This window comes from Oryzias latipes, chromosome 22, assembly GCF_053564925.1.
Source record: "Oryzias latipes strain Hd-rR chromosome 22, Olatipes_Hd-rR_3.1".
In the NCBI taxonomy this organism is placed as follows: Eukaryota; Metazoa; Chordata; class Actinopteri; order Beloniformes; family Adrianichthyidae; genus Oryzias; species Oryzias latipes.
In genome coordinates, this window is record NC_136258.1 from 20,334,029 (window position 1) to 20,360,382 (window position 26,354).

The 26,354-nt window shown below is 39.2% G+C and overlaps 2 protein-coding genes across 5 annotated transcripts; one reads left to right on the forward strand and one right to left on the reverse strand.

The window, feature by feature from the left end:
• LOC101174549 (snake venom 5'-nucleotidase) lies at positions 1–6,556 on the forward strand. The gene is made up of 9 exons (XM_004082525.5): positions 1–431; positions 541–763; positions 1,864–2,052; positions 2,156–2,353; positions 2,429–2,583; positions 2,904–3,012; positions 3,089–3,238; positions 4,910–5,110; positions 5,741–6,556. The coding sequence occupies exons 1-9, from the start codon at positions 87–89 to the stop codon at positions 5,902–5,904; spliced, it is 1,734 nt and encodes a 577-aa protein (XP_004082573.1). The 5' UTR covers positions 1–86; the 3' UTR covers positions 5,905–6,556.
• Positions 6,557–8,019: 1,463 nt separating this feature from the next.
• Positions 8,020–25,440, reverse strand: snx14 (sorting nexin 14). Of its 4 annotated transcripts, XM_023951729.2 has the most exons (31): positions 25,184–25,440; positions 24,949–25,105; positions 24,750–24,870; positions 23,060–23,133; positions 22,711–22,789; positions 22,589–22,632; positions 22,416–22,503; positions 22,255–22,339; positions 22,021–22,177; positions 21,116–21,191; positions 20,943–20,987; positions 20,761–20,841; positions 20,281–20,395; positions 20,039–20,194; positions 19,088–19,212; positions 16,689–16,747; positions 16,328–16,354; positions 15,652–15,798; positions 15,086–15,218; positions 12,793–12,979; positions 12,175–12,258; positions 11,217–11,317; positions 10,808–10,919; positions 10,643–10,683; positions 10,442–10,561; positions 10,049–10,172; positions 9,087–9,251; positions 8,910–9,005; positions 8,746–8,837; positions 8,615–8,671; positions 8,020–8,357 (listed from the first exon to the last, which is right to left on the reverse strand). In XM_023951729.2, the coding sequence occupies exons 2-31, from the start codon at positions 25,083–25,085 to the stop codon at positions 8,319–8,321; spliced, it is 2,967 nt and encodes a 988-aa protein (XP_023807497.1). In that variant the 5' UTR covers positions 25,086–25,105; positions 25,184–25,440; the 3' UTR covers positions 8,020–8,318. The 4 variants fall into 4 exon arrangements, with proteins under 4 accessions (XP_023807497.1, XP_023807498.1, XP_023807499.1 ...); XM_023951730.2 differs by lacking the exon at positions 16,328–16,354; XM_023951731.2 differs by lacking the exon at positions 15,652–15,798.
• Between the last annotated feature and the right edge of the window lie 914 nt (positions 25,441–26,354).

Sequence of the window (26,354 nt, forward strand, 5' to 3'; positions counted from 1 at the left end):
CTCCTCGTCATTGCCCTGGATGAGGCCGCGCCTTTTCTGGTCCCTGCGCTCTTGGCTCTCTGTGCGCTTTTACGCACAGTCGCAGCATGACTCTCCGCTGGCGCTGCTGCGCCCTCGGCGCCTTGCTCGGTCTCCTTCTCCGGTTAGACTCGTGGAGCGGAGCGTCCGGCTTCGAGCTGACTCTGCTCCACACCAACGACGTCCACGCTCGCATCGAGGAGACCAGCGAGGACTCGTCCAAATGCCACGAAGCGGGCTCGTGCTTCGCGGGGGTCGCCAGGATGTTCACCAAAGTGACGGAGATCCGGAGAAAGGAGACGCACGTGCTGTTTCTGGACGCTGGAGATCAATTTCAAGGCACGGTGTGGTTCAACTACTACAAAGGCAAAGAAGCTGCGCATTTCATGAACAAACTTGGTTATGACGTCATGGTAAGATTTAATAAACTAAAAAAAACAAAAACTTTTCTACAACAAAAGTTCTTCCATGTTACATTTCGACTAAAACTTTGATGAAATTCACATTTTGTTTTGGTCATAGACCTTTGGGAACCACGAGTTTGATAATGGAGTGGACAGTCTCACGCAAAACTTCCTCCAGCGCGTAAACTTCTCCGTAGTGTGTGCCACCATCAAACCGCTCCACAGTCTGGTTGCAAACATGAGCCGCTTCTACAGACCCTTTGCTGTTTTTAACGTGGGCTCAGAGAAGGTTGCTGTTGTTGGTTACACCACCAAAGAAACCCCTGTCTTATCTGCTCCAGGTAAACTCAGAAAACTTTATATTTTTGCTTGAATTCAGCATCTCCTGCAAAGTTTTTTAGTTATAATTAAACCCCGTTTGCTTCAACACTTAGGTAATCAAGACTTATCAAATCTGCAGGACGACTGCATGAAAATGCTAAATTTCATGCTGGCAACTTGGGAAAAAAAAGTTTTAACTCAGTGGTTTGAAATTAGCAGAAAAAAACGGCATCACAACAGCATAAGAATGTCACTTTATTCTATATGTCATGTGATTATAGTTGAAAGACCCACTCCCATCATCTTTTGATCTATTAACCCTTGTGCTATCTTAGATGACCTCACCCTTACATTGATGTGTTCTCCCTACTATGACAAAGGTGGATAAAGGTGGAAAGATTTCATGTAATCCACAGACACCAGTGAAGATCCCAAATCAGTGAAGAAAAAAGGTTCAGCGCACTGTCGAGTGGGTCTAGATGACCCAACTCCCAATGGTAAAGTGCCTAGGATAGCACAAGGGATCAAAAGTGATCTTTTGGTTATGATGATGTCTTTTATAGCCAAAATGTAAAAGCCTCTGTCGTTTCTGCAGAGCGGCAGTTGTTCATTGGAAATTCGTCTCGTGGAGTAATAAGCCTGCCACCCTTCCCATCATCCATCTGTTTCTAGACTGTCCTGCTGGCTTACAGCCCTCACACCCCCAACCTATTAGCGGTGAAACAAAAATGACGAGCGGCATCGAAGCTATCCCGTCGTACAGTTTTTAGCCGGATTCCAGCTCAGACGAGGAAAACGAAGACGTACACGGATCTATTCGTCTACAAGAGGATGCATCAAAATGGAGCAGAGCAGGAAGCTTGCGGTCCGCTGATAGTAGCTTCTGCGTCACAGCTACAACCTTTTCAAAATATCTTTTTTGTCTGCTCCTGATTTACAATGATTTTGAATAAATAAATACCCAGAAATACATTTTAAGCTATATTTTCTTTACACATCGTGAGAAAAATGCCATAAGAACATGTTAAAACACAATTTTCAATAGTCTTAAATAAAGCTTTATGCATTTGATAACATTTTGCTTCTATGTGGACCTTTTTTTTGAATCTGTGTGAGTCAGGTCCTTATCTGAAGTTTGAGGATGAGGTGGAAGCCCTCCAGGATCAGGTCAACCAGCTAGAGAAGCTGGGTGTGAACAAGATCATCGCATTGGGACACTCTGGCTTTGAAGTGGACAAAGACATCGCCAAGCGTGTGAGAGGAATCGATGTAGTGATCGGAGGACACACAAACACCTTCCTGTACACAGGTACTCTCCTAGAAGCAACTTGACATCTGAAAGGCGTGCAGGTTCTGCTGCAACAGGAAATGAGCAGTACAGCACAAAACCACAGAGCTGTCTGTAACAACAGGAAAGCCTCCTTCTACCGAAGTGCCGAGAGGACCCTATCCTTTCAATGTGAGCTCCAACGACGGGAGATGGGTGCCAGTGGTCCAAGCGTTCGCCTTCGGAAAATACCTGGGATACCTGAAGGTGACGTTCGACCAAGCTGGGAAGGTCGTAAAAGCCGTTGGAAACCCCATCCTGATGAACAGCAGCATCCCTCAAGGTAAAAGCTCGGCTCTCGTATTCGTCATGGCGAATACTAACCAGAGGAGATTCTCATCGCAGATTCTTCCCTCAGATCCAGGGATCTTGTCGGATGTTGAAAAGTGGAAGAAGGGCTTGGAGCAGTATTCTTCCCAGTACATTGGACAAACTTTAGTCTACCTGAATGGAACGTTTGAAGAGTGTCGATTTAGGGAATGTAACCTGGGGAACCTCATCTGTGATGCCATGGTAGATATTATCACCGCTGACTCACTCTGCACTTCAGAAAGCCATCTAGAACCTTAAACCTTAAAGGTTGCAGACCCCTCCTCAATGGGCTCTCATAGCGGTCTATGACATTAAAACTATGTGTGGGCCATCGTGCCCCGTACAGGTTTTTCAATTTTTTTGCCCGCAGACAGCTCATAAGGGCAGCTGTGACTAAGGCATACAGTCTTCAGTCTCAGAATTTACATACAATAGATCCAGTTTTTCAGACAAATCATCACAATGTCAGGAGGGATAAACTGCTGCAGTGACTTTCTGACTTCCTTTCCTTTTGGTATTAGATATACAACTATATTAGGTATTCCAACAAGCTGCAGTGGAATCACGTGGGTGTTTGTATGCTGAACAGTGGATCCATACGAGCAACAATCGATGAACGCAGTACAAACGGTAATTTATTTTAGGTTGTTTTTCAACGTCATAACAAAAGTATTCTGTACAAATAGTTATGTTTTTCATTTTACAGGCTCCATCACGATGGAGGAGATTCTCAGCGTCTTGCCGTTTGGAGGAACTTTTGACTTAGTGCAGCTGAAAGGATCTACGCTAAAAAAGGCTTTTGAGCACTCTGTTCACAGATATGGAGGGATGTCTGGAGAATTTCTTCAAGTGTCAGGTCCGAGGCTCTCCGGCTCGTCTTTAGACATTCGATAAATCGCTTGAGTTCGTTTTGTTTATTTTTGAGATCTCTTAGGCTTCCGTTATTCGCAATAAGGTCACAACAAGCAGACATGGGGCTGCAGGATATGAGCAAAACCTGCGATATGCAATATTAGGGATCAATATTGCGATGACGATATAACTTGGGATTTATGAACAAAAAGCAAAACAACCAAAAACCTAATTTCCATTTGACTGCAACAGTATAAAAATTATACTCCAAATGACCCTCGTCTATAGAAGCTGCCATAAGATTGTTTTAGCACATTTAAGGCAACTATTTATAGCAATTTCCACCGTCTTTTGCAAAATGCAGATTGCACAGCTTGATCTCACGATAACGATAAATGAGTGATTTATTGTGCAGGCCTAGCAACCAAAGAGGAGCTTCATCCGCTAGGCCAAGAAAAAAAACGCACAAAGCGCCCCTTCCCCTCCCCCAGCAACTTCTGCACACTTTTGTGGATTCTGTTTAGGTTAGGCAGGACGAGCAGTGGGACGTGTGGCGGTTTTTAAAAGGATTCCGAAAAAACGGGAGGATAAAACTGCTGGACTCACAGCAGCAACAGAGAGTTTAATAAAAAGTGTTGATTTGGAGACGGCGCTGTTGTTACATACTAATGCCGTCATGCTATGATGCTATGCTAATGAGCTGTTCCGCGCGTCGCCAGTTTGTGACCACCAACCGGTTTAAAGTCAGGCGGTATTTTCATGAAGCAAACTTTAAGACGTGTGATAATTGATATAATGAAACAGGAAGTCAAACTAATGACCTGTACTGGACGAAACCATCCAAACATAATGTATTCAGGAAAAGCCTCACAATGGCAGCCATGAACAATAACAGAGGATTCCTGTTTGCTCTAACCCTTGTGCTATCTTAGATGACCCCACCCTTACATTGACGTGTTCTTCCTACCATGACAAAGGTGGATAAAGGTGGAAAGATTTCATGTAATCCATGGACACCAGTGAAGATCACAAATCAGTGAAGAAAAAAGGTTCAGAGCACTGTCTAGTGGGTCTAGATGACCCAACTCCCAATGTTAAAGTGCCTAGGATAGCACAAGGGATAAGGGTGTTTAGCTAAAGTTGGTCTTCCTTTTTAACCCTTGTGCTATCCTAGAAACTTTAACATTGGGAGTTGGGTTATCTAGACCCACTAGACAGTGCTCTGAACCTTTTTTCTTCAATGATTTGTGATCTTCACTGGTGTCCATGGTTTACATGAAATCTTTCCACCTTTATCCACCTTTGTCATGGTAGAGAGAACATGTCAAAGTAAGGGTGGGGTCATCTAAGATAGCACAAGGGTTAAAAATTAAACCTCGAGTTTTGACTTGGTGAACTGAAATAGGGAGTCAATTCCACAGAATACGGAAGTTGCCCAGGAATGACTAGCAATCCTGCAAATTGAAATCTGTTCTGCTTTTAATGAACTGCTTCCATTTTTAATAAAAGTCCAGCTGTAGTATTTTGGAAGTTTTTTTTTCTTTTTGAAGATTTACAACTTTCTGATATTACACTACTGTGATGAATTACATTAGTGTAATCATAAACTACTCGTATTCACATCTGTTCATCTGACAGCCAGCACGTCAAAAAAAAAATCCTTATCATCTTTCAGGTATCCGTGTGGAGTACGACCTCTCCAAACCCGTCAACCAGCGCGTTGTATCGCTGTTAATGCGTTGCACAGAATGCCGCGTTCCCAAGTTTGAACCGCTGGACCCTCAGAAGACGTACACCGTGGTCATGACCTCATTCATGGTGGGCGGAGGCGATGGCTATAGCATGATCCAAGATGAATTATTGAAGCATAACACAGGTAAGAAACAGAAAATATGCTCTTTTCCTTCAAAAGAAATTTTCTTTTTTGTTCAACTTGATATTTGACACATTACAGCCAGAAGATGTCTTTTTTTTCACATTCAAATAACACGATATCACATCATGTATACATACGTAGATTTTTGGTTAAGATATTGATTTCCTTTATATATGTCTTCACTTTCAGATCCTAAATATTCCAATAGAAGAAATAAACTCTATAACTTAAGTTTGTGGTGTGATGAATTTCAGTTATATAGGTAGTAACGAGCACACAACTTATATAAATACTAAATTACACATAAAGTTATGGAATAGCAATGAAGGTTATACTTTTATCCCTTTGATGTTGGTGTGGGTGGGGCTTCAAACAGCACTGATTGGCATTGATTGCTGCCATTTTTATTATTTAAGGTTTTTCATTTCTAAACAAAATCACTCATCTGTAGCGTCAAAATGTTAAAAAAAATTAGTTTCATCTGAAAAATCTTTGTTTTGTCCACATAGTGTTTGTTTTTTAATCTCTTAGGGATTCAAAGAAGAGGTTTAGACAGAAAACAAGTTTAGAGCAATGTTTTGTTTTGTTTGTTTTTTCTCAAATAAAAATGGGTTTCTCTTATTTCTCCAGGAAATTTGGACACTTTGGTTTTTTCCGAATACATCAAGGACATGAGGCGCGTGTACCCTGCAGTGGAAGGCCGCATCACCTTCAGGAACTCTGCAGCTTTTGCAGCTCACAGCCTGAGCCTGATGCTGCTGAGTCTGTGTCTTTTCCTGAACCTCTGCATGTGATGCAGAACTTTTCTGATCAACGGAGAAGCTCTACAGGTTCAGCAAAACCTGAACTACAGGTTTGCCATCGGACTGCTTTTAAAATAAAATAAAAATATATCAAAGAATGTGAAAAAGGAAACCTTAGCATAACGACAGGGGCGTCTCTAGGTTTTAAGAATAGGGGGGCTTAGCCCCCAAAAGATGCACACAAAACGAAAAAGACTTTTCACAAACTCAAAACAAAGAGATTGAAATTGCTTTTTAACTGTTTTGGACAAATTAAACATACTAGGCCACCAATAATTTTGTTTTTTTTTATTTCACTTTGTTTCACATTCAGGAAATGCGTTTGTTACAAACTCATAATGGCTGCATCATCATTATACGTCTGTGCTACACACTTCCTTTGGATTCACACTGGTCCGTCTGCAGCGCATGTCTGCTGTGTTGGGGAGGCCGACTCACGACCGTTAGCTAGTTTTTACAGTGTCTTCATTGCTTCTCCCATCTGTCTTCCCTGACTTCCAGACCTGTAGTTTGTCCTGCCGCTCTCCGTGTCTCTTTGCTCATCCAAAACTGTCCTCTCCTTCCTCACTGAGTCCTTGTAAAATGCATGTTTGGTGTCATGAAACATGATTTTGTACTTTCAATATTAAACTTCTGTCATCCATGGTGTGTTGTTGCATGGGCACGTCACCGTAAATATAAAATAGAATTTGATATGGTTTATTTTGATAGGATAACCTGTTTCCGGTTTTCCGGCCTTTTGCCGTGACATTGACACGTCAACGGCCTGGAAGTAGAACTTCTGCGTAAAGTTTGCGTTGGGAAGAGATGGACGTGAGCCGCAGACGTGTCAGAGGCGATGTAAACATTCCGATTTATTAATGAAGGTTCTATTACTTTTATGTTAACACAACAGAGACGCACCGTAGACGGACCAGTGGAAATCAGCCTTGAGGCTCTGCTAGACCGTTGTTTTCATTCAAATTAAGTTCCATCCAAGGAAATCCTTCACTCACTCTCCCCTCAAACTCGCTGTGCTACAGTGACTCCTATAAGTTAAGGAGTGGTTATTATTTGTGCAATAGTATTATTATTTCCGCCAATGATAACCAGATCTCAGCTCGATTTTTCTGAGCTAAAACAAAAGAAATCAACATCACGCAAACAATTTCACTTCGTGAAACAGACAGCAAAGCTCTCATACAAATCATTTAAACCCAGACGTAAAATATTTACACTCAAGGATTTTAACCCTCAAACTAATACTATCAAGTGAAAGCTTAAGTCTGTAATTTTGTTAAATCTCAACACAAGTTTTCTTATAACAGAGTTCAAAAATGTGTCGGTGTGATTAACTGTCACATGTGAACTCCCAACGGTAAAGTGCCTAGGATAGGACAAGGGTTAATGTCTCCTGTAACCCTTGTGCTATCCTAGACACTTTACCATTGCGAGTTGGGTCATCTAGACCCACTAGACAGTGCTCTGAACCTTTTTTCTTCAATGATTTGTGATCTTCACTGGTGTCCATAGATTACATGAAATCTTTCCACCTTTATCCACCTTTGTCATGGTAGGGAGAACACGTCAATGTAAGGGTGGGGTCATATAGGATAGCACAAGGGCTAGTGGGTCTAGATGACCCAACTCCCAATGTTAAAGTGCCTAGGATAGCACAAGGGTTACAAACCTTTACTGCAGTTTACAATTTAAAGTTTTCCAACTCTAAAAATTCATAAAAACAGTGTTTTCTAATTTATTAACCAATTTATTTGGGAGTCTTACTAAATTGCTGCAATTTTTATTTTATGAGAATGGACAGATGTTTTAAATTCAGTGACTGCTGCAGGCCAGACACTGAAACACATTCCTGATGTTCTGTGTCAGTCAGGGGTCCGTGTGCTGTTCAGGCTTGTTTCGAATCTCTTTGTAGATCTATATGAGGTTACAGGCTGTGAAATTACAGCTTGTGCTTAATTTGCAAACAAAAGTTGCAAGTATGTTTTAAATATTTTAATATTTACAAAAAATATTCCTAAAAAAGTAAATTTCCCTTTGTTTCAAGTTTTGAAAGTCGTAAAATTGTATGAAACGTTATGTAGAAACATTGTCAAAAACTTAAAGACATTTTGTAAATTAAGTATTTTTTTATTTCATGCTTTGCAAATCTGGGGAAAAAAAGATAAAAATGCAGGAACTTTTATTTTAATGTGATGAAAAATAAAATTATTTTTGGTTAAATTTGTCCCTTTGGGGGTAAAAAAAAAAACACAACAGGAAAATGTAAATACAGACATGAGCCGTTGATGTATAATTGTGTTAAAGCAACAAAGGTGTTAAAGGCAAAGAGGTCAGAGAAAATACAAATATTAAATTAACTGGAAACATTGAATCCAGGGTCTCGCAGGGAGTAAATCTGTACATTTCTACATCCAGTGGGGCAACAGAGAGGCCTCCTTCTGCACCTGGGGACCCAAGAAGAACATTAATATTAAATTGTTCTTTTCCACACGACATAATTAGGAACAAAATGACACAATAACTATGTTTAGTCAACATTTTGCTGTAAAATTAAAGGTTTAATCCTTCAAAAGCCTTTATTCTACATAATTATTAAACATCATTGGGCTCAGAGGATGGAAAATCCCTTTTTCCACAAACTGCACACAAGTTAACTTGAATTTTCCTGCCGTTTCTTTTTCCCCTCCTGGAATACTTTTACCTTGTTCAGCTCTGGAAAAAGCTCCTGAATGGTGATATCCAGCAGCACATAAGTCAGCTGACAGCAGAGAGAAGCCGTGAGTTACGTGAACGGACCAAAACCTGCAGGCTTTTGGGGTTTTTCCCTCCCACCTGTTTGTTGAGAACCGGCTGCTGCAGACAGTCAAAAAGAAGACGCACTCCTTCATACTTGGCGTCCTCTCCGATACATTTCCCCAGGACGTCTGTGGAGGAATTCCCATATTTGACGTGGAGATGAGACGGAGCAAAACGGCAGGAAACAGCTGGATGAATACCTGGAATATAGTTCATCATCTCCTCAAAGGTCCTCTTGGCTCTGCTCTGCTTGTCCTGGGTCGAGCGAGGAGGACTTCTCTCACAGAAAACAGTGTCTACGAAATTTTTTTTTAAATTAATTATAAACTCAAATATTCTTTTTATGCAGGAAAACAAGTCGTCTTCCAGTCAAATACCTCGAAGCAGAGTGATGAGAGAGACGAGCCGGTGCTCCTGGACCACCTGATTGAGTTTGTACTGCAGGTAGTGGTCTGTGTAGGCCTCCAGAGTGTTCTTGAACAGGATCCTGCCGCCCATCAGCAGGTGGTGTAGCCAGTCAGGGATGTGAAAGACCACTCGGCCTGTCGCCGTGAACGAGGAGAAATGGAAAAGACTCCAGAACACGCGTTTAACCCCCCGGCCGCCACTAGCGCATGCCCGCCAAATCGTGCTGATCTCTGATCTCCAGGCTTTTTCTTTAGCAGCTCTATTCTGATTTATGAAAGACTTGGTGTCGCAGAATTTACAATTTACAAACGGTTGGCATCCCATGAATTAAATGGGACGCCATCCATATGCTACTACCTAATCTGAGTCCCTGATTGGTCAAAGTTCAAGGGATTTAACTTTCAATGCGTGTTCAATAGACGTGTGTTTTATGCGTAGAGCTGGAAAAATGAAGTCAGACCAACAGAAAATCTAAACTATTGCAGCTTTTAACCCCTAACCTTGTTATGACGATTAGCTAGAAAAGCTTTAGAAGAAACCATGTCAGCTGTAAATGTAATGGGCTTTTTTTATGTTTTCTTCTCTTCAAACCCACATGCACACCTCTAATGCAAAACAGGCTTTTTATTTAGGTTTGTAAAGGTGTCTCAACAGCAGAAAATCCACTTGATCTCTTGTTTGTCTGGATCTCATCTGTCTGATGATTTGGAAGCAGCTCGGTTTGTAAAGGAAGTAGAACAATGGAGGTCAGTGAAACGGCCACTTCTGCCCCTTTGTTCTGGAGATTTCAAATTAAGAGCTGCAATGTTTGGTCTTGCTGTCCTTCAGGCCTTTCTTTTTCTTTTTTCATTCCAGTCACACAAAAAAGTTGATTTACGCATCTTCCCAAAATGATGAAGAGGAGTAGCTTCGACAGACGGCTGGGACTCACCCACATACATCAGGTAGTCATACACTCCTTCAACAGTGATCATCTCCATGAAGTAATTCTGATTGTGTCGCTTGTCTGTCGTCTCAGAGCGGTTTGCGTTGTTTTTGAAGACGTCGTTAAAAAGCTAAGATGGATTAAAAATGAAAAAAGTTTCAGATACAAACAAAAAAAACGCAGACAGAAGGAGATGCAGTTTAGTGCTGATCCATATATTTTCTGTTGAACAGCATCAGGAAGCTAAAAAACTTCTAAAATAAACTTTATTTCAGCTAAAACTAAATGAATTAATAGAAAATAACATACGGGGCACAGACTTTCAAATTAAAACAAGCAAAAATGACACTAATTTGGTTTTATTCTGAAAGGACTTGAAGAAAAACACTGACAGCTGACCTTCTTGTCATTTTCTGAAGTCGGGCTCAGGATGGTGAGTTCTGGGCGGCTGGGTTTGGGTTTGGGAGACTCACAGGAGTTGAAGTACGACTGAATGAAAGGCTCCAAATGTTGTCCTTTCTACAAAAAGAACACAGGAAAGAAACTTTTTCCTCTGTTGTGTGAAAGACTGAAGGCTGCCGTTAGGAATATAAGTCGCACCTCTTTGATCAGTTTGCTGGGAACCGCTTTAATGATTTTCCCTGGAAAACAAACCTAATTAATCCTGTGTTGTGCAGGGAAACCAAACAGGTTTAACACAACAAACAACATTTATCTGGCTCGTCGCCGTCCCGTTCTCAAGCTCAGAAAGAACTGGAACTGTACCAAGGTTCACATCTGGTAACATCTTGTCCAGAAACTGAGACTCCATGCTGTAAGGAGACAGGAAGTCCGCCAGGAGCTGACTGTTGCTGAGCTCAGGATGCTGCAGGAGTTTCTGCAAATAAATAAAAATGAATCAGATTTACTCAGAAAGGAAAACAATCTGACATTGAGAAAAACAAAACTAAGGAATAAGAACTGGTTTTGATCGCTTGAATCCATTTTTAGGTTTAGAAAAATGAGTGAGACAAAACTCTAGACAGAAAACATTTTCCTTTACAAACTTTAACCTAAAAGTTCTGTCTATGCAGCAAAATCTCCTTATAAAATTGGGTTTGGTGAACAGTTTGTCTTTCAGAGCGTAAAACTGTAGACTGCAAATGATCTGTGCAAAAGCGGCAGTCTTCAGTACCTGAAGGTACTCCTGGAACTCTTCCCGCTTGGAGGTTAAAAACTCGTAATTCTTCGGGCCAATAATTCTCTTTGAGGGCAGCTGTGCGTCTGGAAAGGAACCTGCAGGGGGCGCAACATTTAAAAAAACAACAGCACTGAGATGGCGATCAGGAAGAAGCTTTTTTTTTTTTTAAGTACACTTGTCATACACAGAGGTCATTCAAGGTGCTAAAGGAGACACAGAAGCTTACCCTGCCAAACAAAATAAATATCTTTATTAATACAAAGACTTTTAACTTTAAAATGAGAAAAATAGAAAGCAAAAAACACAGAATTTTGTAAGGTAGGAAAAAGGCAAACTATAAGAAAAGCATTCTGTGAACTGAACGCTGTTTGGGTCAAATTGAGCCAAACATCCTCTGCTCAAACAGGTGGAGGTTTTCTGTAGCAGCTTCTTCACAGAATAAATAAAATTAACAAGATTCCCGTCAGTTCATATCTTTGGTGCTCATTTAATTTTCCTTGTTTCAAGGGAAATTGGCTCAATTTGACCCAAACGTACAAACATGGGTTGAATTTGATTCTCTAAAGCAGAACTTATGTAAAACTTTTAACCTTTATCTGGAGCTGCTGAACAGCAGTGGTCCAAGGACTAAGCCCTGAGGTCCATATGAATTGGAACTGATCATCTCACCCACTTTTTGACCTATTCTTTATTTTATGTAACCCTTGTGCTATCCTAGGCACTTTAACGTTGGGAGTTGGGTCATCCAGACCCACTAGACAGTGTTCTGAACCTTTTTTCTCCAATGATTTGTGATCTTCACTGGTGTCCATGGATTACATGAAATCTTTCCACCTTTATGCACCTTTGTCATGGTAGGAATAACACGTTAATGTAAGGGTGGGGTCATCTAAGATAGCACAAGGGATTAATAAAAAACTTTAAAAAGTCCTTGGAAAACTCTAGAACTTACCGTGAAACTCTGTGAGCTTTGACTCAAGGACGTAGAACTCCAAATATCTCCTGTACACCGACCAGTGCTCGGTCTCGTGTCCGACTGCAGTAAAAAACAACACAAAGAGCTTAAGTTATCAACCATTTAGTTCCCACATGTTGCCCCAGAGTTTTGACTCAATCATTCTAGCAAAGTGTGTACAAAAAGAAAGAACAAAAGCATTCATATTTTTGAAATGGTATCTGAAAATGTTCACACTTTTGTCTCCTGTTTAAAACTTTCAAAATTCAAATTTTCATAGAAAAATAAATCCAGTATCAGAAAATGAAAAAGATCTGATCCCGATTGAAGATTTATGTAGATTTGGCAAACTGAAGGCATTCTGCTCAGTAGACATGGGGCGGAGGCGATTGATCGACAAGCTCAACAGCCAATCAGGGCGCAGAACACAGTGGCAATGCGCCATAAAAGAAATAAAATCAAATCGGTGAAACATTGAGACCATCAAAGAAGAACTGCGATACAACATATGTTCGTTGTGTTTAGCATCACATTTGTGTAAATGAGTCAGATGTTGTTTAAAAGGAGAGCCGTGTGGTCAACACGCCTCTCCATGGAGGAGGTCTGGTCACGCACCGGCCTTCCGGTCGTTGCGTTCCACATCGATGCAGAACACGGGAATCCGTTCCCTCTTCACGTCGTCGTCATAGAAGTCAACATACGGGATGGAGATGCTCCAGGCCGACAGGTTCCGGGGGGTGCTGGGGGTGGAGGCTGCCTCCATGGGGGAGTCATCCTCCATCACCATCATGGCCTCCTCTACCTGTGAAAAACCAGAAATCTGGATGATGGTTTTCCCCATTTTCTTGCTCTTCCAGAGCTTCCATCTGATCTTGGAAGCCGTGCAGCTCTCTGATAAACATCCACCTCGTCTGTCCCGTGGGACTGCCCCATGCTATCCTTATCTTCTCACTCTAGAAAAATGGATATGAAGGTGCTCCCTGGAGATGTCCCATTTATAGACCGAACCTTAATTTGTGCCCACTCAGCATTTTCCCTCTGACCTTTATGGACAGTTTCTCGTGGTGACCATGCACGCTTTACAAATGCACCTGGACTAATCCAGCGGACACTGAAGCTAGAGGTAAAGGAATCCAGAACAGATGAGTAAACTCGAGCACATTTCTGGGAAAAGAAAAAAAATGTTCTTGCAAAAAAGAAGAAATTATCCAAAAGTGGGACACAAAAAAAACATGACCTTAAATGAAAGATATCTTTTTTTTAAAAGTCATAGACATGACATTTTAATAAAAACACGATATATATATTTATATATATATATATATAAAGTATATATTTGAAACCTATAATCTATTTAACTTTTTTTAAAGTATGATTGCTTTTATTTATAAAGACACACAAACAAATTTGTTTTGTTTTAGTGACAATGACAAAACTTCAGTCCCATCTCTTTTCTACAGGCTTCTTATGCCTCTACTCACCAACGCCCCCTTGTGGCAGAGACCTTACACTATAAAAATATAAATGGATGACATACCGGTACTTATACTTATAGTTAAGTGAGATTTCACTAAAGTACGGTGCAGCTGAAACATAAAAATGTCCTTTAACCCTTGTCCTATCCTAGGCAATTTAACATTGGGAGTTGGGTCATCTAGACCCACTAGACAGTGCGTTAAACCTTTTTTCTTCAATGATTTGTGATCTTCACTGGTGTCCATGGATTACATGAAATCTTTCCACCTTTATCCACCTTTGTCATGGTAGGAAGAACACGTCAATGTAAGGTGGGGTCATCTAAGATAGCACAAGGGTTAAGGAAAATATTAAGCTGAGACATCTGTCAAATCAAATTAAAATTGGTTTTACTTCTATAAATCTGCCAATGAAATGTACTTTTTCTTTTATAAGTAATTTCAAGAAAATTAAATGAATGAATAGAAATAGCATGTAATAATAGAAATAGTAATAGCATATGTAATGGAAAACTGACCGCCTTCCTTCTTAGATATCTTTAACAGAGATGGAGTAAAATAATATTTACATTTTGGATTTTGAATTTATTTAATGAATGACCTTGTGAATAACCAAAATAAGAAATATATGTATATGACTGTGGACATGCATTCAAATAGGACAATAAATAAATGAGCCAACAGATAAATAGAGATAAATAGAAGCTGATTCCTTTTTTTCTCCCGTCTGTCCTTTTCTATTGGCTTTTGTTATGGAAATGTACAGTATGTATACATGCCAGATTTGTTTATGGGATGTTGTAACACCCCCATTTAGAGGTTTTCTTTTAGATTTCTACCATTAAACTACAAAATACAAAGTAAAACAAAAACAGATTAAATATGTCAGTAAGGTTTGTAAAAATGTAAACATTTTACATACATGATTAATCTTACTAATAGTATATTGAGTCCCTTAGTTTGCAATTTTGTTTTTTCTTCTGTTTGAATATAAACCAAATCAACAAATTAAAAGCAAAAATGTTGCTTCATGATTTTTTACATATTTTTGTCTAAACGTGGGACTTAAATACTTCTCAAAAGCTGTCATCTTTAAAGATCCAATCCAATGAAAATGGAGTTTTTGGTGATTTTAACATGTTCTTGTGGCATTTTTCTCATTTATAAAGAAAATTCATTCTTATATTTCTTTATTCTGGTCGTTGTCAATCAGGAGCAGATGAAAGAAAAATGTCATTGTTTTATTACGTAGAAAATATTCATGGCGGGCTAACTTCCCGCCAACAAATTTCGAATGAACTCCTGCCGCTCTGCAGAAACGATGTCCTAGAAAACGACACATGCCATTTCTTAGCAAAAATTTACAAATTCTAAGAGAGTAAATCAAAAGACGATGTGAGATCAGACTAAAATGACAGCGGGTGAGGTCTCACCACATCATCCTCTCCTTCCACCAGCCCGTGGGACGGCAGCATGGCGCCCTCCATGGTGGTGCTCTTGAACACGCCTTTGATCTTACTGCTGATGCGGCTGATCCCGAACGTCTCGCCCCGCTTTGACGAGCTCCTGCCAGTTCAGATGAGGAGGACACAGAACAATGACTTTGGAGGGGAGGTGGAGCGAATAGCGAAGGGGGAGGGGGGGGGGGCGCAAGCCGAAGCAAAACTACCACACGGTCATCGCACGACGACGAAAGCTTGAGAGGCTGCCAAAGCGTTAAAAAATAAAAGAAGCTTAAAGCCGGTTTCAGGAGGATTCACGATTTACAGTCACTGTAAAAATGATGAGTCAGCTAGAAAACACAGCAGACGCAGGAAGTTGATGTTTGGTGGCGTTATAAAATATAGTTTAAAAAAAGCAAAACTGCAGGGAAGATGGCGAGGACCAAAACAGGGGTTCATGCCTACCATGCAGGTCTCAAACTGAGGGGGGGGGGGGGGGGGGGGTCCACACAAGGACACCAAGCCACACCGCGACACAAACGGACCCCCTGACTTACTTGGGCGATGAGTGGCGGTGGGATAGCGGGCCGTATGGGAAGTTTGTGAACGTGGACTGGGCATGATGGGAGTTAAAGGATGCAGGTGAAGAGCTGCCAGAGGCGGTGAAGGGTGAAGAAAGGGACTCGGGGCTCCAGTCCCAGGAACTGGAAACGGAACAGGGTCACATCCCCCGTGGGGCAAGAGGACGGAGAGGACCCGTGTGGGGGGGCAGGCAGTATGACGGTCACGGAATCGGAGTGGACATGACAAACAGCACGGTAAAAGCCAGATGGAAGAACGAGTGAATAAACAGGCAGTGGAGAGGAGTTTCTCAGTCACAAAATGCATGTTAGGAAGGGCGGACATATTTCTGCTAATATTCATCCCAAAACAAAAGCCTGAATTTAACACAAAATCTATAGCTTAATCTGTAATAATGTCAAAGCTGCTTCATATTTCATTTCTTCAGACGAAAACCTTTATTTAAAAGAGATGGTAGTTTGGAAATGATATGACAATAAACAAAACTGATGGCATGAAATCCAAAACGCATCAATTTCTTTTCTTTTTATATTTTTTCAAAAGGTATATAATTGGTCATTTTTGGCAAGATGAGGTGTCTTTTGGGTACAGCGTGCAGCCCTGCTGAAGCCAGCCACTGTTCTGATCAGCACACGGAGGCCTCATACTCACCGAATGTCATCCAAACTGACGCTATTTCTGGAATAATATGCACAAGGAGTTAATGGAAGAAAATACGTCTGCCACCAACCTCCATGACGGAAAAGCACAAAGTAATCCTTCAACTATTTCTGTTGTTGTTGTTTTTTGTTTTAATAGCTTTTATTTTGAAATTTTGAAAAATGTTCTAGTTATTAAGGCAAATCCTAAAGGAGTGCTAAAAAGAATCGGCTTTAAGTAAAATATTTCAGCTTAAAAGTGTAAGAATTTAATTTATGCTTTGTTGAAAGAAAATTATTTTGAGTGATGTGGCAGTTAACATTTTGCTTTTAAAGAAAACAAAAAAAAAACACAGGGGTAAAGCAAACTCTACCTGCTCATCCTGGAGTTCCTGGCGGGAGACTCAGCCCCTCTCAAAAGCTGCCGAAAATACTGCAGAAAAACAAAAAAAAGAAGTGTGTTCGGCTTTATATACAAGAAAAGGTTGCATTTTGTTTCTATTATTATTATAAACTGTAAATTCCAGTAAGTACTGGTGCTCAGTTCCATCCAGTTTTATTCAATGAAAGTCTTCAGAAGCATGAAATTCAGTTTGGCAGCTTGGCCTGACGCCAGCGTGCCGTCACCTCATTGGCCAGCGGTGAATCCAGAGCAGATGTCTGGGCGAATGCAAGATGGCCGCTGGAAGGTCAGACGGGGACGAGTGGACAAAATCTACACCTTTCAAATAAATGCTGACTGAAAATATGCGCTTTATTTCCAGTTAAGACAAGACAATAAAAGCTGCTAAAGCTTTGCCTATCAAATGTTGACATTTTTAAGTGGTTGCTCAGAAATCTTAGCAGCAAACAGAAAGAGTGGGTGGACGGTGTCTCTTATTTTGAAATATCTGCTTGATACCCACTGCGTTTAGCTAATGTGGAACCATGCTAATACAATAAATAAGTCCACAGCCTGGGGGGTATTCCAGAAAGCAGGTTATGCTAGCTCCCACGATAATTTTGAGGCTAAGAAAGTTGATAACCTCAGCTTTCGGTTCCAGAAATGGAGGTATGTTTCAGGGTAGGTCAAGTTACCATGGCAACTCATGCTCTGAACATAACCTGGTCCGGAGCAGGTTTAGTTGAAGCTTAGTTTGTTTACAGAGAGGTGAAGCAGCATGGCGTGTCCATTTGAAGATGATTTAGTGGATGAAAAAGCTCAGATAATACTTTTTCCACCATGAGAGGGTGATAAGACCACATATGGATGTTGGAAAGATAAACTTTTTTACTTTGTTCTAACGTAATTATTTGCTTCAGTTAAGATAAATCATTTTTTTTGTTAGAAATTTTTTTGTTAAAAATTACACAGTTTTCAGACAGTTATTTTCCTTTCGTTCAAATTAATTCAATTAAGTAGGTGTAACTTTGATGCTGCTGTTAGATAGGCACCGCAAGGGATTCTGGGATATCATTCCCTTTGCCTGTCTGGACGGATTTGGGTTTAAGTGTGTGTTTTTTACAAAATGTGTTTAGTTGTATAGCTGTTTTACTGTGTTTCACCGTGTTTGGCCGAGCTATTTTGTCCTACTATGCTTACGTCTCTGCACCATGAGTGAGAGTAAGGGAGAGGATGATGAGTTTATATAGCACCCCTACCGCTTAGTGCTGTTATGACAGTGACGGAAAATTCTTTAGTGAGTTTTTGCACTCGGTGCATTTTTTTTCCGTTCTTTTTATTGTTGTAAAAATGAGCATATCTGCCGGCTCAAACTTAGACCTATGAAAGTTCAAGAAATATAAGTAATTAAGATGGAAAAAAGATTAATGGAGTAATGTGACATTTAGTTAGATAAATACGTAAATTTGAGTTGTATAAACAATTATTGAGTTTGAATAAATTTAACTAAATTATTTAAATTATTTTTCAGTCGTGTTACTTTTTTGATGGACTTATAATTTTTAACCGCCGTCATTAAAATCTCAGACTCCGTCTCACTTCCGTCTCAAGTGTTGCGCTTTTTTTTTCTCCACACGTTTCCATGGTGACTCCAGAAATCGGCGATCTATTGAGAATGTCTTTATGTACCGTGCGTTAACCCAGGGTTACCAAGTCGAGCGTAATTACGCCAACTCATATCCGGTCTTTTGGAACCAACATACCCAGAGTAAGCAAGTTCAGGCGGATTTCAGCCAGAGTTCAGGCTCAAAGTCAGGCTAGTTTAAACATGCTTCCTGGAATACCCCCCAGGTCACTTCCCGTCTAGATTATTGTATTTCCCGCCCGCATCATCTCCAGAACCCCTTCCTTCACTCATTTCACCCTGGGTTCTCCACCAGCTGGACTGGCTTCCCATTACGTCCAGAATCAAATCCAATCTCCTCCTGTTGACCTTTAAGGCCCTCCATGACCTGGCTCCCCTTCATCTTTCCAACCTACTCCATATTAAAACCCCCTCTAATTCTCTCCAGTCCTCCTCCTCTGTTCAGCTCTCTGTCCCTCCGGCCCGACTCGTCACCATGGAAGCCGAGCCTTCAGCTGCTCGGCTTCCAAACTCTGGAATTCCCTCCCTCCTGACCTCCGTAACATAGACTCTTTACAAACTTTCAAATCAAAACTCCTATGTTTATTTCTGCCATCCCATCTTGATTCACTTTAGAATTTTCTGTCCATTTCTATTTATTGTGCTTTTAAAGTTTATTTTTAAAAGCACACGTCACTAGTGTGAAGTTTAGCACATTAGTAACTTTAAACTGCTAAAAAAGTGCTTTTATTTTGAAGGACACTGACCTCGTCGCTGTGACAAAACATGGGGGTGAACACGTCCTCCAGGAGAGAGAGAACGTGCTCGTAGGCTTCAAACAAGCACCTCATGGTTTGCAGTTTCACCACCTGAGTGTACGGCCCCGTGGCAACTGGAGAAAAAAAAAAAACACACACATTTAGGAACATAAATAAAGGATTATTTTCATTTCTGTGACTGCAAAGAGTTGAGAACAAAAGATCAAATCTCCAAAAAGAAGGAATTCAGAAATTAGGAATTTGTTTTTCACTTAACAAAAATAAAAATCATGTTTTACGTATATATTTTATTTAATAGGACACAGTTTCATCTGTAGTCACTTTTAAATACGTAAAAAGACAAAAAATATTTCACGATAATAGTTTTAAAAATTCTATTCTGAATTTAAAGTAAACAACAAACCTGAAAATTCACTAACTGAACATGCAAACATGTCACCTCCTATATCTGTCCTAAAACCTCATTTTAAAACAAATGATTTTTTTTCTCATTTGTATTGCTTAGATTTTATTTTTCATACTGAAAATATATTCCCCTAACCTATGACACTCAGTCAGGGAGTTCCACAGGGCTCTTGTCTTGGACCCATTCTGTTCTGTATTTACAAGTTTCATTTAGGAAATATTTTAAGGAATCACAATATAAATTTCTCTTTTTTACCCCAAAACTTTATGCAATGATATAAAATCCAAATCACTTAATAATTATTATTAATAATAATAAATAATATTATAAATAATAATAATTGCAATAATTGATTTAAAAAAAACTAACCATGAACTGAAGAAAGTCCACAAATGCCCTTTTTAATTTAAAAAAAATAGGAACAATAAAATTCTCATCTAGTTTATTAGAAATGTAATCATCTAATACATTTTCAAAATGTTGTCTTCAGTTAATCTCATGCTAGGTGAGGAAAATGTTCAGGTCTTTCTTACCGTTTCGGATCTCCTCCACAATGAAGGGGTCAAAGCGGATCTTATCGATGCTCTCCTCCAAGCAGTAGGTCTCGTAGATCTTCTTCACCTCCTCGTGAAGCATCATCTTCTCCGTGTCGGACAGCTCGGGACACAAAATCCTGTCGTTGAATTCCTCTGGGGAGGTCAAAGACAGGGAGATGCAGAAGTTGTAGCGAATGCGGTAAAACCATTTGATAGCTAAAGGGGGGCAGGACACTTGCCAACTGTGAGGCAGAACTGAAGCACGTGGACCGCGCCTTCTTGTTTTAGGAAATTCATAAAACGGAAGAGGAGGTCCTGCTGTTCTCGGATTTCTTTCAGCTCCAGCTTCAGAACCTTAAAAAAAAAAAAAAAACAGAAGATGCTAAACACCTGACACACCCATCTGTTACAGGCTCGTTTGCAACAAAAATGGCGAGCAATGTTGGAGCTATCCAGACGTACAGTTTAGAGCCAGACGGCAGCTCAGACGAGGAAAACCAAGACGTATACAGCATATTTTCTACATCACAAATACCATCTTTTTCAAACTGCATTTTTTCATCTGCTCTCGATTCACAGTGATTAAACCATCAGAAAAGCTTTACTCTCTATATAAATGTCCTCAAATCGTGACAAAATTGCCACAGGAACATGTTAAAAACATCATTTTCATCAGAGTGGTGAGTGGAGTGGTTTTAATCAGCTCCGAAAACACTTACAGAAGGCTTTTTGTTGCGAACGTCGGAATACTTTTGCAGAAACGGCACCAGCGTGGAGCTGGGCTCTGTTGCTTCCTCAGGCTTGCAAAAAAAATAAAAAAAATAGCCAAATGCAATCAAAATAACATTTCCACCTGCTTCATAAATCTAAATGATTAAAACCATCATCAGGATCTACTCACGGGAGAATTGTCAATGAATAGCAGGATTAAATGATTCACTGTGTCCTGAAAGGCAAAATTATGAAGACATTCAAATGAATATATGTGTGTGCGTGTGTGTATTTTTGGAAACCTGACAGGAATGACAAACTATCATTAGAAGATTTATTGCGGCAAAAGGCGTCTACACTCACAGGATCAGCCAAGTAGTCCATAGAAGGAAGGAAGACAGAACCAGCCAAGACTTCTCTTATCAGGAGTGTAAGAGATCTGAGAGCAGCAGAGATGTAAAGCAGCAGGAAGGAAAAAAGAATGTACAAAAAAAAAGAAGAGCACAGAAAAAGAAAAAAATTGCTTTCATCCTGAGCGATTTAAGCAGTGAACACATCTTATACAGCAGTGCTCCCCAACCTTTTTTGAGGCCGTGGACCAGTTTAATGTCAGAATATTTACATGGACCGGCCCGTACAAAGCAGTTTCCCTTCACTTCTGAAGGTAACGTTGATCTGCACCCACTTTAAACTTTATTTGTACAATAGATTTTGTGACAGAACCATTAAAATGGGATTTCGATTTTCCTGTAACCCATAGCTATCAAAGTGGAAGTTACGGTAAAAAAAATCGGGTGCAAACTTCAGCCTCGTCCAACATCGTCACTAAAACTGTTATTTTCTAAATATAATAATAAATGTGAATCCACTGTTTGAACAACTTTATTTGCAGCAACCTTGTAATAAGTTAGTTGATTAATTTTATGTATTATTATTCGCAATAAATCCACATTTGAAGTCATGACTCCCATTTTTTCTATCTTAGCTTTTATTTTGAAGTTGAAGGCTCTTCTTCTGCCAACAAAAGAACTTTAAAAAAAACTTTAAAAAGTGTATTTTTTGTTAACTTTGCTGGTCTGGTGGTTTTACTTTGAGAAAGTAACGGATGGATTTTTCACACATGACATGCGTCAAGAAAGAGATGCATGTGGTTGGGAGATCCCAGTGGTTTTTCAAAATAAAACTTCCTTCTGAATCATGTTGTAAATTAAACAGAAGAAATGTAGGTCATGTTTTTGTTTCCTTTTTCTGACTGTCCCCGCAGCTACCTGCAGTCTGTAGCTTTGGGCGGGAGGATGTGAGGAAAAAGCACTTCGGTCAGCTTCCGGAGGTAAAGAAGCTCGTCTCTGCGACTGCGGAGCGCCACGTGGAGATCAGGGCCGTACTCCTCTAGAGCAGCTTGTTGAAGATGCTCTGTGCTCTTTACTGTGTAGAAAACACAAAAAGATTTTGTTATCCAAGGACAGAAAAAAAAAAACAGACTAAAATGATTTCAGTGATACCTTTTAGTCTGGCTTTGCTAATTATTTCAATATGTTTCATTGAAACTTTAAGCAGCTTTTGGGTGATGAGGGACGCCACGTCCACCTTAAAATGAAAAAGAAATTACAACACTTGAGGACAAAAATAGGATTCTGTTGGAACTACGTGGGTTTTATTTCACCTTCTGGATTCGACGAATCAAAACAGCCGAGAAAAAACGCAAAGTGACCCGCAGCTCGTCAACGAAAGCTTCATCATCTGTGATCTCCCTAAAAAAACAAAAGGAAAACTCTCCCGTCACAACGATCTCTGCAAATCATACACTAAAGCTAAAATCGGAATAAAAATGCTCACCGATACCAAGGATATACAAAGTTTTCCAAAACAAGCTCCAGAATCTGTTAAAATAACATGTATTTACCTTTTTTTTGTTTAATTAAATGTTTTAATACAAAAATGAAATAAACAATGTTTACCTCAGACAGAGAAGCATCTACTTTGGAAGGAATCCTCAAGTCGAGCCAGGGCTGATAATTTTCCAGCAGCAAAGTGGGTCTGAATCAGGAAAGAACTCTCATAATTCTGACCACTAGAGGGCAGTAATGCTCCTATTTGATTAATTATAATAAATACTATAATTGGGCATTTGAGCAAATTTTCAACAACAATGAAAAGATAAAATAAAAATTAACTAAGTGGAAAGAATTAAACATTGTTTATCTAAATGTTCCATTTTCAAAGTTTCATTTTTTAACATTAAATTTAAAGTCCCGTTTTTGCACATTTGGCACCCACCAATCCAGAAATGCATATAAAGTTACACACCTGTGTCTTTTACATTTGGTTTTCCCGCAAACAGCACAGCTGTGGCCCAAAGGAAACAGCTCCTGCTGGAACGGCTGCAAGAGACACAAGACATCAGTGCCGCTCCTAAATGGGTCATTCGGGGAAAACACAGAGTTAGATTTGTGCCACATCTTTTCAACAAAACTTTTTGTATTTTACTCAAAAGTCAGAGAAATATCTTAAAGAAACAATGGTTCTGCAAAGTTGACAGACAAAATGTTTTGCTGAAAAGATTTGGCACAAATATAATTCCATATAAAAGGATTTTTTTTACCAATATTCAACCCTCCATATTTCTATGAGGACTGTTTTTTTGTGTTTATTTTTTTTCTTCGCATTTTTTTTAAACTAGAAAGTAAAAAAGATTTTGTCCCCAGAACCCTTATAAAAATCGGTTTTTTTTTATTCAAATTTGGACATGTTTTTTTTAAAGCAAGCCTTCTTGAACAATGTGCATACAATGTATACATTGATTTTAGAAATTAATTTATTTTAAAATGTTAAATGTTTTAAAATACAATTTTTTTAGAAGATATACTTACTTTCAAATCTAATATCACATTCATAATATTGTTTGAATATTGAAATGAATCTAAAAAAGACAACACCTTAATTTTTTCATTTTTTAATAAAGTAAATCACAATGTCTCCTGGTGGTAATCTGAGATGGGACAGCCAAGATGAGAAAGGGGTTTGAATTTATGACGTTACTGTTTAGGTTTTCTTCTAGTTGTCTTATTAGAAATAATTTTAAAAAAAATCATAAACTTAGAAGAAAATGTGCGTTTTGAAGTTATTTTCTGTGGTAGCAAAGGATCCGAGCAGTAAATCTATTTCTGTAGGTAAGCCTTCAGAAATAATCCTTATTTAAAAGGAGTCACTTCTGTTAAGTGAGGAAAACTAAGGAGTGAATGGATGAAAATAAAATAGAGTTTTAAAAAAAAAAAGATGTCCTTCTAATATTTTCTGCTGACAGCAAACATTTTAATAGTAGAAGCTTTCCGACTACAAACTCCAAAACCTCAAACTAAAATGTAAGTCAATAAGTAAATTACTTTTAAATTCCCACGGATCACACTCTGATTAACTAGCTGATTTTCTGCTTTTCAACTATAAATATTACTTTGCATTATTAGTGAAGATTAATGACTTTAAAAACACAGGAGAACCAAATCCAGAAAGTCTTAAATGAAGATCTGTTAGTTTCAAAGACTTTAAATATCTTGTTTTCTTTTTATTTTATAACATTTTAAATACAGTTTTTAGAGACAGAAAGAAGATGATTGACAGACAAACTGAGATGCAGACACTAATTCTAATATTTGAAAGCTTTTTTTTGTGTGTGAAATTATTATATTGTAGACCTGAATTAATTCATGAAAATAGCAAATATTCTAGAGAAATATAAATATATATTGGTTGAAATCTTGATGGCCCATAAAAGAAATATATTAAAAGTTAATTTCTTGTATAGATTTCAGTAACAAATCTTAATTTTTATCTTTTTGTCATATTTTCTTTTCTAGTGTTCCAGACTGAAATGACCCAAATACTTTGGTTTGTGATTGAATCACTAAACCCAAATCAATAGTGGGTCACTGGCTTCTGAGGCCTCTGCTGCTCTTTGACCAGCTTGTTGCCATGTTTGTTGCCATGTTTGTTTCCTTACTTTGCTTTTTGGTCTGATGGAGACCAACATGTTGGGCAGCAGAGATTCGGGCCCTAACGAGCAATAGAAGGTGACCACTCCAGCCAGAAAGGACCAGAACACCATTATGATGTGGAGATATCTGTGGAAAGCAGAAAATAAACACGGGATGCGGGGAAAAAAGCACACAAAAAGGGGGATTGTGGGTAAAACAGCCCACCTGTTTAGAAGAACAGTGGACAGCAGTAAGACCAGCAGCAGGAAGCAGAAGACGGGGTACTGGCGACCCAACTGTCTGACCCGGTCCAGCTTCATTCGGAGCCTAATATTCTGCAGGAACATCCTCAGAGAGCCCATCTTCTACTCTCACCTAAAACCTTTTAAGAAAAAAATTAAAAAAAAGATGCTCCATCGGCGTCATTTTGTGCAGAATTTCATAAATTTGAGGGACCTACAGGAGCCGAGGAGGGTCTTTAAGCGTTGGGCGCCATCGCGAATGAGCAGAAACAGACAGAGGGGTTTGGAGATGGCTGCGCGCAGCTGGAGGGGATTAAATGAGAGCTCGGCGTTTGGTTTCTGTGTCTGCAGCCGCGCAAGCTGCCATCTCTGCGCATGGACGTGGATGTCAACACCGGACCGTCGTGATGTCACCTCCGCCGCTGCGCTCGCAGCATCTCCTGGCTCCTGTAGTTCAGTTGGACTCTTCCAGCTCGAAGGCAGTTTTTTTTTTTTAAAGAGCTGTTGTGATGTAGAGACGAGCGGCTCAAGCGTCTGACAAGCAATGAAATCCATGCAGATTTAAAGATGTTCATCAAAACACACAAAAAGAAAGATTGATTTGAAGATGTGGTTAGAAAAAACGAATAGTCAATTCATCAAATCTGTGAATCAGTTTTTACTATTTACATCAGTTTTTCCTTTTATTAATTTGTTTGGTTTTGATCGTAAAAACTGTTATTTGTAAAACAAATGTGTCCGTTGAATGGAAATGCAACAAATAAATCAATCTTTGATTTGTTTAATTGAATCAGTAGTTTGTCCGTGATTTCCTACTCTTGGTACATTCCAGATTACCTAAATACTTTTGCTTTAAGGTAATGTTAATCAAGAAGTTAAAAAAAGAAATATTCTGGGAGGAAACTGATTAAAACTACCCCAAACTTGCAAATTGTTAAAAAATTAATTATGGGTGAAATGTTTTGGGGTTATTTTAAGTTATTTTTATTTTTTATTTAAAGTTTCAATTTTTTTTTTAGAAATGTGTTTATTTTCAGATTTTTAGATCGATCTACAACACAGAATTTGTTGAAGCTTAACATTGAGGTCAGAGCTGCTCTCCTATTGGTCACTTTTTTTTAAAAGAATATTCACTCTGACCAATGGCTGTAGAAATGCAGTTATCCGTCAATAGAATCACTGGATAAACAAAAAATAAAATACAATAAATAAACTTCCAGAAAAAAAAATATTTATATTTTTAACCTTGTAAACCTTTTCTACAGTCCAATCCTTTCATAGTTTAACTAAAACCTGTAAAATATGTATTTTATTTTTACTTAAACCCCAAAAGTAGGAAACCTCTAATAAGAAACGACTGAATCTAACTCAAAGAGTAAGACACGGATG

What these genes read in the sequence shown, in the direction of transcription:
- snx14 (XM_023951729.2), bottom strand. Translation starts at nt 25,085, where the DNA reads ATGGGCTCTCTGAGGATGTTCCTGCAGAATATTAGGCTCCGAATGAAG. An exon ending in TTTGTATATCCTTGGTATCG is followed by an intron (nt 22,504 to 22,588) that starts GTGAGCATTTTT and finishes TTGTTTTTTTAG; the next exon opens with GGAGATCACAGATGATGAAG. An exon ending in GTTACCAGATGTGAACCTTG is followed by an intron (nt 10,684 to 10,807) that starts GTACAGTTCCAG and finishes TTTGTTTTCCAG; the next exon opens with GGAAAATCATTAAAGCGGTT.
- LOC101174549 (XM_004082525.5), top strand. Translation starts at nt 87, where the DNA reads ATGACTCTCCGCTGGCGCTGCTGCGCCCTCGGCGCCTTGCTCGGTCTC. An exon ending in ACCTCATCTGTGATGCCATG is followed by an intron (nt 2,584 to 2,903) that starts GTAGATATTATC and finishes TTTTGGTATTAG; the next exon opens with ATATACAACTATATTAGGTA. An exon ending in ATTATTGAAGCATAACACAG is followed by an intron (nt 5,111 to 5,740) that starts GTAAGAAACAGA and finishes TTATTTCTCCAG; the next exon opens with GAAATTTGGACACTTTGGTT.